The 14,720-nt window shown below is 42.6% G+C and overlaps 1 protein-coding gene across 7 annotated transcripts in view; it reads right to left on the bottom strand.

The window, feature by feature from the left end:
* The window catches only part of DIAPH2 (diaphanous related formin 2), a 1,634,550-nt gene that overhangs the window by 1,061,952 nt on the left and 557,878 nt on the right, over positions 1-14,720 (bottom strand). For all 7 annotated transcript variants that reach the window (XM_073589842.1, XM_073589844.1, XM_073589848.1 and 4 more), the window contains one exon: positions 2,920-3,034. In XM_073589842.1, the coding sequence (XP_073445943.1) occupies positions 2,920-3,034 (115 nt within the window). The remainder of the gene's footprint in view (positions 1-2,919; positions 3,035-14,720) is intronic.

The raw sequence follows: 14,720 nt of genomic DNA, 5'->3' as shown, positions 1-14,720 counted from the left end.
TGACCATGGAGAATAAGCAGTTTACAAAGGATTATTATGCTGCAACTATCAGAAACGAAGGATTAATTCTCCCATGCAGAACTCATGGCTGACAATTAGACATTTGATGGGATCAGTGATAAAATTCTACAGACTTAGGATAAAAACCATACCAGAATCTCAATTTGCAGACACTGTGTTTCAGGGTACTGTCCCTCATCAGTGCAAAGTGGGAGATCTGGTTTGGTAGCATGAGAGGCGTCTGACAGATATCCAAGAAGTATCGTTTCTCCTTGTGGAGACTGACATGCTAAGCATGCCGAGATGAGGAGACTTAAAGCCGCAATGCTCCTCTGGGAAATATGCAAATTGTCTCTTTGACTTATAGATCGCTAAAGATTTAGAAATCAGTGATGACTGATAGATCGGTGATGACTGATAGATCGGAATTAACTGATAAATTAGAGGAATCTGACCTCTGGGACCAGCACCGATAAGCAGAACGGGGCAATTTATCTCAGTTAGAATGGAGCAGAAGTTCGGCAGCCGTTCCATTCATTCTGTGCCAGAAATAGCTGAGTGTAGTGTCCCCAGAGCATGAATAGAGTGACAATCAGGCATCCAACCTGCCACTCCATTTCAACAAGACTAAAAAAAAATGTTAGATTTTTATAACAATTTTCCATTCCACATATCAGTGCATTCCCAGTGGTCGGACTCCCACTGATCTGTAAGGCACATATCTCATAACTAGGTGATGACTTTTTTCATAGGAGAACCTCTTAAAATATATGAGGGTCATATCATATTGAGGAGACACAGCATTGTATCTTAATTAACCAGACATCTATTTTCAGCAAGCCAGGAAAAATAACCTGTTAAACATACGCTGACTTTTGAATTTATGTGTTTATTTCTGGTTGGTAAAGAAAACAAACTTTTGCCTGTGTAAGCATGTAATAGCAACTTGTAAGCTGATATTTCATATAACATAGTGTGCTCTTAATGGCTAACTAGTGATGTTTGCGGATATGCTAATTATACATTGTCCATGCCAGCCAGTTTGTTGGCATTCAACAGAGAAGGAAAATCTATGCAAATATATGCAAAGAGATTAAATAATCAAACAATGCGAGTTGATCTTATCAGAATTACCTTTAAATACTGGATGAAGAAAACTTGTTTATTATAAAAAGAGGTTATATGCCTCTGTGAGAGACAGAGAAAGACAGAGTTTCAGCCAATACATACAGACATCCAGAGAGTCTCTACACAACAGCAGCCAGTACATCATGGCTCCATCATGAGGGACACAGATTTAACATTCTACAGGATGCCAGCTTAGGGGACCACAGCCACAGCGGGAAGACTACAATTCTGCTCCATTGACCATCGCAAATCCATGGATTTATTTGGAGAAAGCTAGGATTGGGCCCCGCCGGTCTCCTGGCTTCATGGAGATGTTCGGAGAAGCTAGGTTGTGACCCTCCAGTCAGCTGGCCTTGTACCTAAATGTACTGTCATCTTCCTAAGCTTGTTGTTACCTTTTCTCTGTGTGTGTGCCACAGATGGGGTAGTCAGCCCTGGAAGATGAACCCAGGTTGTGACCACCGGTCAACTGGAATTGTACCTGAATGGACTGTCATCTGCCTACGCTTGTCGTTATCTCCTCTCTGTGTGCGTGCCACAGGTGAGGTAGTCGGCCCTGTGAAATGAAGCCAGATTGTGACCATGGGTCAACTGGCCTTGTACCTGAATGGACTGTCATCTTCCTAAGCTTGTCGTTTCCTCCTCTATGTGTGTGCCACAGGTGGGGTAGTCGACCCTGGAAGCTCTGAAGTAACAGCTGCCATAATCCTATAATCAAAAAAACTTGGCACTCAAGTTTTTTGCCAAGTCTTTTTGATTTTTTTGATTGGGACTCATACCCTACTTGAGCACCATTCTCCTTATTTTTATGTCAGCTAAACTGTGAGACTCTGTAATGTGCACCATAATTGGGTATTTCGCTGTCATGGAACTGTTCTATGTGTTATCTGTCTGTTTTGTAGTTCAATAAAGTATTGCCACCCTGGTTTACCCTCACCCTGTGTTGTATGAGTAGTGTTATGCCCACAGTAAAAGGAGAGCGGGTGTTCGGTGGGATGATCCCTGGTTCATGTGGTTTCATCTAGCGGACCAGGGCGCCTGTTAACCCCCCTGTGTCTCTACACATATTAATTGGACACTAAGGAGGCTTTAAGGTAATTCTACAAATATACACATTTTGCACTTCTGTAGAGTAGGTGGATCCACGTGATCATGGTGGACACAGCATTATGGTGTTAAGGGGAGAATATATGGCATATGAATATATACAAGAATCAAAACTGTACCACTATATAGACGCTTTGCTGAATATTAGGATCATGTTGCTTTAAGATACTTCTGATTTTCTGCTGAATTGTTTCTGTGAATGACCCACCTAGGCTTCATGTAATACCGCAATACTGGGTGGACTAGGGTGGATCGGGCTAAAGAACAATACTTATGTACACGGTGATTGTGTAACATATGGGAACAGTAAACGGTAACTTAGAGATGTACATAGTGATTGTGTACCGATATGGGAACAGTAAACAGTACCTTGGAAATGCACTGTTGATGTAACACAATGAGATAGCATAATTTCTGTTATAAAAGCTGCGCACTCTGAATTAAAGACAGAGAAGAATCATACTGACATGATACACCTTGTCTTGTGTATTCTTTTCTCCGTGCACGTATAACCTCTACCAAAGATCCAATTTGGCCACAGACAATTAAGACGGGCCACACCCTAGTGCGGCAGAATCAACAATGGATCCTCCCTTGATGAGCACGATAGACATATTATATACTACACATACATAGCATATATCCACTTACATGAACTTATGCCGGCATCTACTGCTTTCTTACCTTTCTGGTGTGTTGCAAAAGTCTGAGCCAATTTTGAAAACAGATCGGGGTATTCATACTTTTCTTCTCGGGCCTTCACCCAGAAAGAAGTCTCTGCCAGCTCCTGCGCTTCCACCTGAAGAAGAACAACGAGGTTACAATTTACAATGTATCTGATGGACATTCATTAGGGGGAGTCACCAGCAATGGGAATAAGGACAGAATATATTATCAGGCTGAGTTCTTGGCTTGGGGGTCTCCACAAGCCCCCGATTAGAAGTGAATGAGATCGTACCTGCCATTACAGCGCCCTGCAGCCACAGTCTGGATACAGATAAGAAAAGCCTCAGAAAGCCTCTTTATTCTTAGATCCCCTAATATTTTTACACTTTCATTTCTTACTATCTTTACCTCTAATCCAAACACTTAATTCCTGTAAGTTTTGGGAAGCGATGGCTTGGTAGTAAGTTACAGAGAACGCACGATGTTATAAGGCCTTTATTTGAGGCTATAACCTTTCATGGCTGACATTACATATTTTAGAGCTTCAAAACTGAGCAGAGTTTCCATTCAAGAACTGGAGAATGATGGATCTCTTTTTTACATCTTGGGGACAGATGATCAGTGATGGACTAGAGACGATGACCCAATACCTGAAGGTTCTGGAATCAGAGTTACAATGTGCAGTAACAAACTCCAGAAATAGTTTTAAGAATGAGTAATGTAACACGGTCACAGCTTCTTACGTGAAACTTTTCTCTTACCGGTATGCTGATGAACAGCCGAGTGTAAAATGTTCTGCCACTATGCTACAAGTGATTTGGGCAGAAGTCACCTAACTATCCCATCCCAATCTCCAGCAAGTTCTATGTGTGGACCCTTCTCTTTGACTATTACTGCATCAATGGCTTGTGGCAGTTTAGGACCAGACTTCGCACACAGCCGAGTCATTTCATCTGAAGCAAGTGCAAATCTATAACTACACTAAAAGAATAAGAAAAAGAAAAAATGAAGAGTATAAAAACTGTAGGGTGCAGTCCTCAGATTGTCACTAGACTAGACGACAATCCAGGCTGGAATCGTGTTCCCTCCTGTCTGTAATCCTTAGTATTCTGCCCTGACAACACGTCCAAAACCCAATATTACTTCTTGCCTCTAATACAGCATCATCTTTTCATCCAAACACAGCAGGACATTTTCTCCATTTTCCCTTTTAGACAATATTACTAGGTACCATGACACAATGTATAAATTGTACATTCGCTGGAACTCAGAGGCCAAGGTGGGATGAAGCTGTCAACCAGACGAGAAACTTCACCTGTAAAAAGAAGACTCTGCAGGAATTCATGGTGTCTACAGAACATTTTTAACCAGAGACCATAGAAGTCATGTTTGCACTGGCGACTTCCTCACATATCTCTTGGTCTTAAATTTAATAGTTCTTCATTAAGGAGTACATGTCATTACATTTAGTGACAGAATATCTGGTCTATTAACACCATTTTTCATGAATGTTCATTAAATGGCCCAAGGACGACCTCGCTGGAGCAGACAGACATGAAATGTACAATTCTAGGATTAATTCTTTATGTCAGGTTTCTTCAAGGATTATTTCACATTTCTTAAATATATCTAACTTGTATGGTAAATTAGATAGAGAGAGAATTGCACACACTATAGGTGTGAAAAGAGGGTGAAAAGACATCTGCAAATGTAGAAATATTGGTGAGATATAGACTGCGCTCACTGACCTGGATCAATGAGATAACAGGAAAATGCAAAAATAGAGACAGCTTATTAACAGCTCATTACCTAAACATCAACACTATAGAATAGAAGACATACTGAGAGACAAAAGAAGACAAGCTACAAGTGACATAAATGAAGAAATAAAAGACTAAAGAAGAAGAAGATGGTAAAAAAGATAATAGAGGAAAAGAAGATGCAGAATAAGAAGAGGATGATGGAGAAGAAGATGAAAATGGAGAAGAAAAAGACGCAGACGAAGAGGATGGTGGAAAAGATGATGACGGTGGGGAAGAAAAAGATGTAGAAGAGGAGGATGGTGGAGAAGAAAACGATGCAGAATAAGAGGAGGATTGTGGAGTAGAGTATGATGATGGTGGAGAAGAAAATGATGCAGAAGAAGAGGAGAATGATGGAGAAGATGATGATGGTGGGGAAGAAAGAGATGTAGAAGAGGAGGATGGTGGAGAAGAAAAAGATGCAGAAGAAATGGATGGTGGAGAAGATGATAAGGGTGGGGAAGAAAAAGATGTAGAAGAGGAGGATGGTGGAGAAGAAAACTATGCAGAAGAGGAGGATGATGGAGAAGATGATGATGGTGGGGAAGAAAAAGATATAGAAGAGGAGGATGGTGGAGATGAAAACTATGCAGAAGAGGAGGATGATGGAGAAGATGATGACGGTGGGGAAGAAAAAGATATAGAAGTGGAGGATGGTGGAGAAGAAAAAGATGCAGAAGAGGAGGAGGATTGTGGAGTAGAATATGATAATGATGAAGAAGACAATGATGAAGAAGAAGAGGAGAATGATGGAGAAGATAGTGACGGTGGGGAAGAAAAAGATGTAGAAGAGGAGGATTGTGGAGAAGAAAAAGACACAGACGAAGAGAAGGATGGTGGAGAAGATGATATGTGTGGGGAAGAAAAAGATGTAGAAGAGGAGGATGGTGGAGAAAAAAAAGACGCAGATGAAGAGAAGGATGGTGGAGAAGATGATGAGGGTGGGGAAGAAAAAGACATAGAAGAGGAGGATTGTGGAAAAGAAAAAAACGCAGATGAAGAGAAGGGTGGTGGAGAAGATGATGACGGTGGGGAAGAAAAAGATGTAGAAGAGGAGGATGGTGGAGAAGAAAAAGATGCTGAAGAAGAGGAGGATGGTGAAGAAGAAGATCATGGTGGAAAAGAATAAGATGCAGAAGAATAGTAGGATGATGGAGAAGAAAAAGATGAAGAAGAGGGTGATGGAGAATATGATGATTATTTTGGTGGAGAAGAAAAACATGCAGAAGAAATGGAGGATGGTGGAGAAAAAGAATATACAGACGAAGAAGAAGATGGAGAAGAAAAAGATAGAAAAGATGATAGTGGAGAGGAAGAAGATGTAGAAGAAAAAGAAGAGGATGGTGGAGATGATGATGGTGGTGAAGAAGATGGAGAAAATGAAGAGGATAGTTTAGAAGATGATGATGGTGGAGAAGTAAAAGATGCAGACGAAGAAGAGGATGGTGGAGAAATAAAATATGGAGAAGAAGATAGTTGAGAGGAAGAAGATGCAGAAGAAGAGGAAGAAGGTGGAGAAGAAGATGGAGATGATGTCAGTGTTGAAAAAAGTGAAGAAGATGGTGGGTAACAAGAGGATAATGGTAAAAGTGAAGACAATTGTGGAGATGCAGAGCATAGAGAAGATAATGAAAATGGCAAGGATAAAAAATGGCGGTGATGTAGCAGACACGAAAAATAATTAAGATGGTAGAGATTAAGAAAATAGTGAAGATAAGGAAGAGAGAGAAGACAAACAGGGTGATAAAGAGGGTGGTAAAGATAAAGAAAATGGTGAGGGTCAAAAGATGGCGGAGAAAAGAAAGATTTGAACTAAGAAGTTGAAGAAGTTAGCAGAGATAAGGACATATAACAGAAGAGATAAGGAAGAGAGTGAAGATCAAAACAACTGTGGAAATAAAAAAAAGACGGTGAAGATGAAGTATATGTGTAAAGAGGGAACCACTGAGTATTTGGGGATCAGCTTGTAGCATGTGGTAGACAAACAATTATAAAGAGAAAAAGACCCAATGCGCCATACAGACTGATGGGCCCCATATAATGCTCCATACAGACTGATGGGCCCCATATAATGCTCCATACAGAATGATGGGCCCCATATAATGCTCCATACAGACTGATGGGCCACATATAATGCTCCACACAGAATAATTGGCCCCCTTATAATGAACCATACAGAATAATGGGCCCTATGTAATGCTCCATACAGAACAATGGGACCCATACAATGCCCCATACAGTATAATGAGCCCCATATATTGCTCAATACAGACTGATGGGCCCCCATATAATACTTCATACAGAATAATAGGCCCTATACAATGCTCCATACAAAATAATGGACCCCATATAATGCTCCATACAGAATAATGGGACCCATAAAATGCTCCATACATAATGGACACCACATAATGCGCAATACTATTACTCTCCAGCAACATGCCCGCTGTCTTGGGGTCCTACTTGACTCCGAGCTTTCATTCACCCCCCACATCCATTCACTGGCTCGCTCTTGTTATCTGCATCTCAAAAATATTTCCAGAATTCAACTTTTCTTACTTTTTATTCTGCAAAAACGCTTACTGTTTCTCTTATTCATTCTCATCTGGACTAATGTAACGCTCTACTAATCGGTCTCCCTCTTACCAAACTTTCCCCCCTCCAATCTGTCTTAAATGCTGCAGCCAGGATCATATTCCTCACCAATCGTTACACCGATACCTCTACCTTGTGCCAGTTATTACATTGGTTACCCATCCACTCCAGAATCCAGTACAAACTTATTACCCTCACCCACAAAGCACTCCATGGCTCAGCACCAGCCTATATCTCCTCCCTCATCTCAGTCTACCACCCTACCCGTGCCCTCGGTTCTGCTTATGACCTGAGGTTAGCATCCTCAATAATCAGAACCTCCCATTCCCGGCTCCAAGACTTTACATGTGCTGTGCCAATTCCTTGGAATGCACTACCCAGGTCAATATGATAAGTCCCCAATCCCCACAATTTTAAGCGTGCCCTAAAAACGCATTTATTCAGACTGGCCTATCACCTCAACACATTAACCTAACTATCCCCGGGTGGCCCAGTCAAAAGTTTTACCACAACCAGGTTCCCCGCATCACGTTCTCACATGCTTTATGCATCTATTATCCCTCTGTGTCCGTACTGTTACATACTCAACACTATGGCTAGTCTGAACAATGAAGGCAACTGTTACCACCCACCTTTCGTGTCTCCCTTTTTTTCACCTCATAGATTGTAAGCTTGTGAGCAGGGCCCTCATTCCTCTTGGTATCTGTTATGACCTACAGTTGTGGCCAAAAGTATTGACACCCCTGCAATTCTGTCAGATAATACTCAGTTTCTTCCTGAAAATGATTGCAAACACATTCTTTGGTATTATTATCTTCATTTAATTTGTCTTAAATGAAAAAACACAAAAGAGAATGAAGCAAAAAGCAAAACATTGATCATTTCACACAAAACTCCAAAAATGGGCCAGACAAAAGTATTGGCACCCTCAGCCTAATACTTGGTTGCACAACCTTTAGCCAAAATAACTGAGACCAGCCGCTTCCGGTAAACATCAATGAGTTTCTTACAATGCTCTGCTGGAATTTTAGACCATTCTTCTTTGGCAAACTACTCCAGGTCCCTGATATTTGAAGGGTGCCTTCTCCAAACTGCCATTTTTAGATCTCTCCACAGGTGTTCTATGGGATTCAGGTCTGGACTCATTGCTGGCCACCTTAGAAGTCTCCAGTGCTTTCTCTCAAACCATTTTCTAGTGCTTTTTGAAGTGTGTTTTGGGTCATTGTCCTGCTAGAAGACCCATGACCTCTGAGGGAGACCCAGCTTTCTCACACTGGGCCCTATATTATGCTGCAAAATTTGTTGGTAGTCTTCAGACTTCATAATGCCATGCACACAGTCAAGCAGTCCAGTGCCAGAGGCAGCAAAGCAACCCCAAAACATCAGGGAACCTCCGCCATGTTTGACTGTGGGGACCGTGTTCTTTTCTTTGAATGCCTCTTTTTTTCTCCTGTAAACTCTATGTTGATGCCTTTGCCCAAAAAGCTCTACTTTTGTCTCATCTGACCAGAGAACATTCTTCCAAAACGTTTTAGGCTTTTTCAGGTAAGTTTTGGCAAACTCCAGCCTGGCTTTTTTATGTCTCGGGGTAAGAAGTGGGGTCTTCCTGGGTCTCCTACTATACAGTCCCTTTTCATTCAGACGCCGATGGATAGTACGGGTTGGCAGCTTGAACTTGTTTGGATGTTAGTGGAGTTTCTTTATCCAACATCCGCACAATCTTGCGTTGAAATCTCTTGTCAATTTTTCTTTTCCGTCCACATCTAGGGAGGTTAGCCACAGTGCCATGGGCTTTAAACTTCTTGATGACACTGCGCACGGTAGACACAAGAACATTCAGGTCTTTGGAGATGGACTTGTAGCCTTGAGATTGCTCATGCTTCCTCACAATTTGGTTTCTCAAGTCCTCAGACAGTTCTTTGGTCTTCTTTCTTTTCTCCATGCTCAATGTGGTACACACAAGGACACAGGACAGAGGTTGAGACAACTTTAATCCATGTCAACTGGCTGCAAGTGTGATTTAGTTATTGCCAACACCTGTTAGGTGCCACAGGTAAGTTACAGGTGCTGTTAATTAAACAATTTAGAGAAGCATCACATGATTTTTCAAACAGTGCCAATACTTTTGTCCACCCTCTTTTTTATGTTTGGTGTGGAATTATATCAAATTTGGCTTTAGGACAATTCTATTTGTGCTTTTTCATTTAAGACAAATTAAATGAAGATAATAATACCAAAGAATTTGTGTTTGCAATCATTTTCAGGAAGAAACTGAGTATTATCTGACAGAATTCCAGGGGTGTCAATACTTTTGGCCACAACTGTATGTGATTACTGTTATGTCTATCGTCTGTACAAGTCCCCTTTAAAATGTAAAGTGCTGCAGAATATGTCGGCGCTATATAAAATTATTATTATTACAGAATGATGAACCCCATATATTATTATTATGCATTTACATAGCGCCACTTATTCCATGGCGCTTTACATGTGAAAAGGGGAAATATAGACAGGTACAATAAACATGTGTAAGACAAGGGACACACAAGTACATAAGGAGAGGGGACCCTGCCCACGAGGGCTCACAGTCTACAGGGATGGGTGAAGATACAGTAGGAGAGGGTAGAGCAGGTCGTGCGGTGGTTCAGTAGCCCAAGGATCATTGCAGGCTGTAGGCTTGTCGGAACAGGTGGGTTTTCAGGTTCTTCTTGAAGATTTCCGTTGAAGGTGAGAGTCTGATGTGTTGCGGCAGAGAGTTCCAGAGTATGGGGAAGCAAGAGAGAAGTCTTGTATGCGGTTGTGGGAAGAAGAGATAAGGGGGAGTAGAGAAGGAGATCTTGAGATGATCGAAGGTGGTGTGTGGGTAGGTACCTAGAGACCATGTCACAGATGTATGGAGGAGACAGAATATATTGCTCCATACAGTATAATGAGCCCCATATATTGCACCATACAGACTGATGGGCACCCTGTAATACTCCATACAGAATAATGGGCCCTATATAATACTCCATACAGTATAATAGGCCCCATATAATGCTCCATACAGAATAATGGACCCCCATACAGAATAATGGACCCTTTACAATGCTCCACACATAGAGACCCATATAATTCTCCATACAGAATAATAGACTCCATATAATGCTCCATACAGAATAATGGACCCCATATAATGCTCCATACAGAATAATGGACCCCATATATTGCCCCCATACAGAATAATGGTCCCCATATAATGCTGCATACAGAATGAAGGACCCCATATAATGTTCCATACAGAATAATGGACCCCATATCATGCTCCATACAGAAAAATGAACCTCATATAATGCTCCATACAGAATAATGGACCCAATATAATGCTCCATACAGAATAATGAACCTCATATAATGCTCCATACATAATAATGGGCCCCATATAGTGCTCCAAACAGAATAATGGACCCCATATAATGCTCCACACAGAATAATGGGCACCATATATTGCTCCATACAGAATAATGGGCGCCATATAATACTTCTTACATAATAGGCCCCATATAATACTCCATACAGAATAATGAGCCCCATATAATGCTCCATACAGAATAATAGGCCCTTTACAATGTTTCATACATAATGAACCCCATATAATGCTACATACAGAATAATAGACTCCATATAATGCTGCATACAGAATAGTGGACCCCATATAATGCTTCATACAGAATAACTGACTCAATATATTGCCCCATACAGAATAATGAACCCAATATAATGCTCCCTACATAGTAATGGGCCCCATATATTGCGCCATACAGAATACTAGACCCTATATAATGCTCCATATAGAACAAGGAACCTCATATAATGCTCCATACAGAATAATGAGCCACATACACTCACTGGCCACTTTATTAGGTACACCATGCTAGTAACGGGTTGGACCCCCTTTTGCCTTCAGAACTGCCTCAATTCTTCGTGGCAGAGATTCAACAAGGTGCTGGAAGCATTCCTCAGAGATTTTGGACCATATTGACATGATGGCATCACACAGTTGGCGCAGATTTGTCGGCTGCACATCCCTGATGCAAATCTCCCGTTCCACCACATCCCAAAGATGCTCTATTGGATTGAGATCTGGTGACTGAGGAGGCCATTTGAGTACAGTGAACTCATTGTCATGGTCAAGAAACCAATCTGAGATGATTCGAGCTTTATGACATGGCGCATTATCCTGCTGAAAGTAGCCATCAGATGTTGGGTACATTGTGGTCATAAAGGGATGGACATGGTCAGCAACAATACTCAGGTAGGCTGTGGCGTTGCAACGATGCTCAATTGGTACCAAGGGGCCCAAAGAGTGCCAAGAAAAAATTCCCCACACCATGACACCACCACCACCAGCCTGAACCGTTGATACAAGGCTGGATGGATCCATGCTTTCATGTTGTTTACGCCAAATTCTGACCCTACCATCCGAATGTCGCAGCAGAAATCGAGACTCATCAGACCAGGCAACGTTTTTCCAATCTTCTACTGTCCAATTTCGATGAGCTTGTGCAAATTGTAGCCTCAGTTTCCTGTTCTTAGCTGAGAGGAGTGGTACCCAGTGTGGTCTTCTGCTGCTGTAGCCCATCTGCCTCAAAGTTCGACGCACTGTGCGTTCAGAGATGCTCTTCTGCCTACCTTGGTTGTAACGGGTGGCAATTTGAGTCACTGTTGCCTTTCTATCAGCTCGAACCAGTATGCCCATTCTCCTCTGACCTCTGGCATCAACAAGGCATTTCCGCCCACAGAACTGCCGCTCACTGGATTTTTTTTCTTTTTCGGACCATTCTCTGTAAACCCTAGAGATGGTTGTGCGTGAAAATCCCAGTAGATCAGCAGTTTCTGAAATACTCAGACCAGCCCTTCTGGCACCAACAATCATGCCACGTTCAAAGGCACTCAAATCACCTTTCTTCCCCATACTGATGCTCGGTTTGAACTGCAGGAGATTGTCTTGACCATGTCTACATGCCTAAATGCACTGAGTTGCCGCCATGTGATTGGCTGATTAGAAATTAAGTCTTAACACACAGTTGGACAGGTGTACCTAATAAAGTGGCCAGTGAGTGTATATTGCTCCATACAGAATTATGGGCCCCATATAATACTCCATACAGAATAATAGGCCCCATATAGTGCTCCATAGAGAATAATGAGCCCTATAAAATGCTCCATACAGAATAATGAGCCCCATATAATGCTCCATACAGAATAATGAGCCCCATATATTGCTCCATACAGAATAATGAGCCCCATATAATGCTCCATACAAATAATAGAATCCATATAATGCTCTGTACAGAATAACGGACCCCATATAATGCTTCATATAGAATAATTGACTCCATATATTGCCCCATACAGAATAACAGACCCCATATAATGCTGCATACAGAATAATGGACCCCATATAATGCTCCATACAGAACAATGAGCCCCATATAATGCTCCATACAGAATAATAGGCCCTTTACAATGTTCCATACATAATGAACCCCATATAATGCTCCACACAGAATAATGGACCTCATATAATGCTCCATACAGAATTACTGACTCCATATATTGCCCCATACAGAATAATGAACCAAATATAATGCTCCATACATAATAATGTGCCCCATATAGTGCTACATACAGAATAATAGGCCTAATACAATGTTTCATACAGAATAATGGGCCCCATATATTGCTCCATACAGAATAATAGACCCCATATAATACTCCATATAGAATAATGAACCTCATATAATGCTCCATACAGAATAATGGGCCCCATATGGTGCTCCATACAGAATAATACGCCTCATACAATCATCCATACAGAAAAATGGGACCCATATATTGCTCCATACAGAATAATAGACCCCATATAATGCTCCAAACAGAATAATGGACCCCATATAATGCCCCATACAGACTGATGGGCCTCATATAATGCTCCATACAGAATAATGAACCTCATCTAATGTTCCACACAGAATAAAAAGCCACATATATTGCTCCATACAGAATGATGGGCCCCATATAATATTCCAAACAGAATAATAGGCTCCATATAATGCTCCATACAGAATAATGAGCCCTATATAATGCTCCATATAGAATAATGAGCTTCATATATTGCTCCATACAGTATAATGAGCCCCAAATATTGCTCGATACAGAATAATCGGCCCCATATAATACTCCATACAGTATAATAGGCCCCATATAATTCTCCATATAGAATAATGAGCTCTATATAATGCTCCATATAGAATAATGAGCTTCATATATTGCTCCATACAGTATTATGGGCCCCACATAGTGCTCCATACAGAATAGGCCCCATATATTGATCCATACAGCATTATGGGCCCCATATAATGCTCCATACAGAATAATGAGTCCCATATAATGGCTGAAACATAAAAAATATAATAACATACTCACCTCTCCTTGTTCTTTGCTCGTTCTCTTCAGCTCCATTGTGTGACATCGGCGGTCGTGCCCGCCGATGCCCCTTTAGCGGCGGTGCCCGCCGCAGCTTCCTCTCACCTGCGCCCCCCGGTTCGCGCTTTCCTCCGCGCTGCTTGCCGCTCTGCTGCGGGTAACCGCGACGGCCTTAGGCCGCGCACGCGCGTTCCCCCGGCCTCTTCCGTTGGCAGGGGGCGTCGCTAGGGGAGGGTCTGTAGGGCGCACTTCCGGTCTCCGCATATATCAGGCGTCCGCTCTATTCTGAGGGCGCCTGATGATTGTTTGTGACTAGCAGCACCCATCGGCCCTACCTGCTTCTGTGTACCCTGCCTATCCTTACTGTTCCTTTGTCTGCCCTGTTCCTGCTCCGTGTCTGTCTGCCTGTTCCCTTCCTGTGGTCCTCGCTGTTCCTTTCCCGTAGGCTTCCAGCCATTTTCCTTCTGCCTCCACCTCGCTACTCCTGCTCTGTCTGCCAGTCCTCCGAGTCGTCCCTGCTGGCTCCGGCTGTCGCGGTTCCGCCCCCTGCGGTCCTGCCCCTAACGATCCCTGTACAGGGGTCGGTCTTCACCAGGTGTGCTCGGCCCAGGGGCTCCGGATCCGCGATCCAGAGGGTCCACTCTTGGACGTATTAGCCAGAGGCGTCACAGTATCATCAGGCCATGGATCCCGCCGGTGCCGCAGCCGCCACACAAAAGGAATTGCTTTTCCTTCGTGAAAATCAGAACCGGATAATGTCCTTTATGAAGTCTATGGACACCCGGCTGTCCGCCCTGCAGACCTCTGACCCCGGGCACGCTCCTCTCTTAGTCAGCCTTCAACAGGAGCTCGCGCAGCAGCGCGACGCCCAATCCCACATCTTGGGTTACATGGCATCCGTGGATGACCGATTGCTGGCCCTGCAATCCTCTGCTGCTGCTGCAACTTCCTCCC

The sequence above is a fragment of the Dendrobates tinctorius genome, unplaced genomic scaffold (assembly GCF_039654945.1).
Source record: "Dendrobates tinctorius isolate UK_male_01 unplaced genomic scaffold, ASM3965494v1 ptg000114l, whole genome shotgun sequence".
Lineage (NCBI taxonomy): Eukaryota > Metazoa > Chordata > Amphibia > Anura > Dendrobatidae > Dendrobates > Dendrobates tinctorius.
The sequence above is the reverse complement of the archived record's forward strand: the minus strand, read 5'-3'. Positions and strand labels throughout refer to the sequence as shown.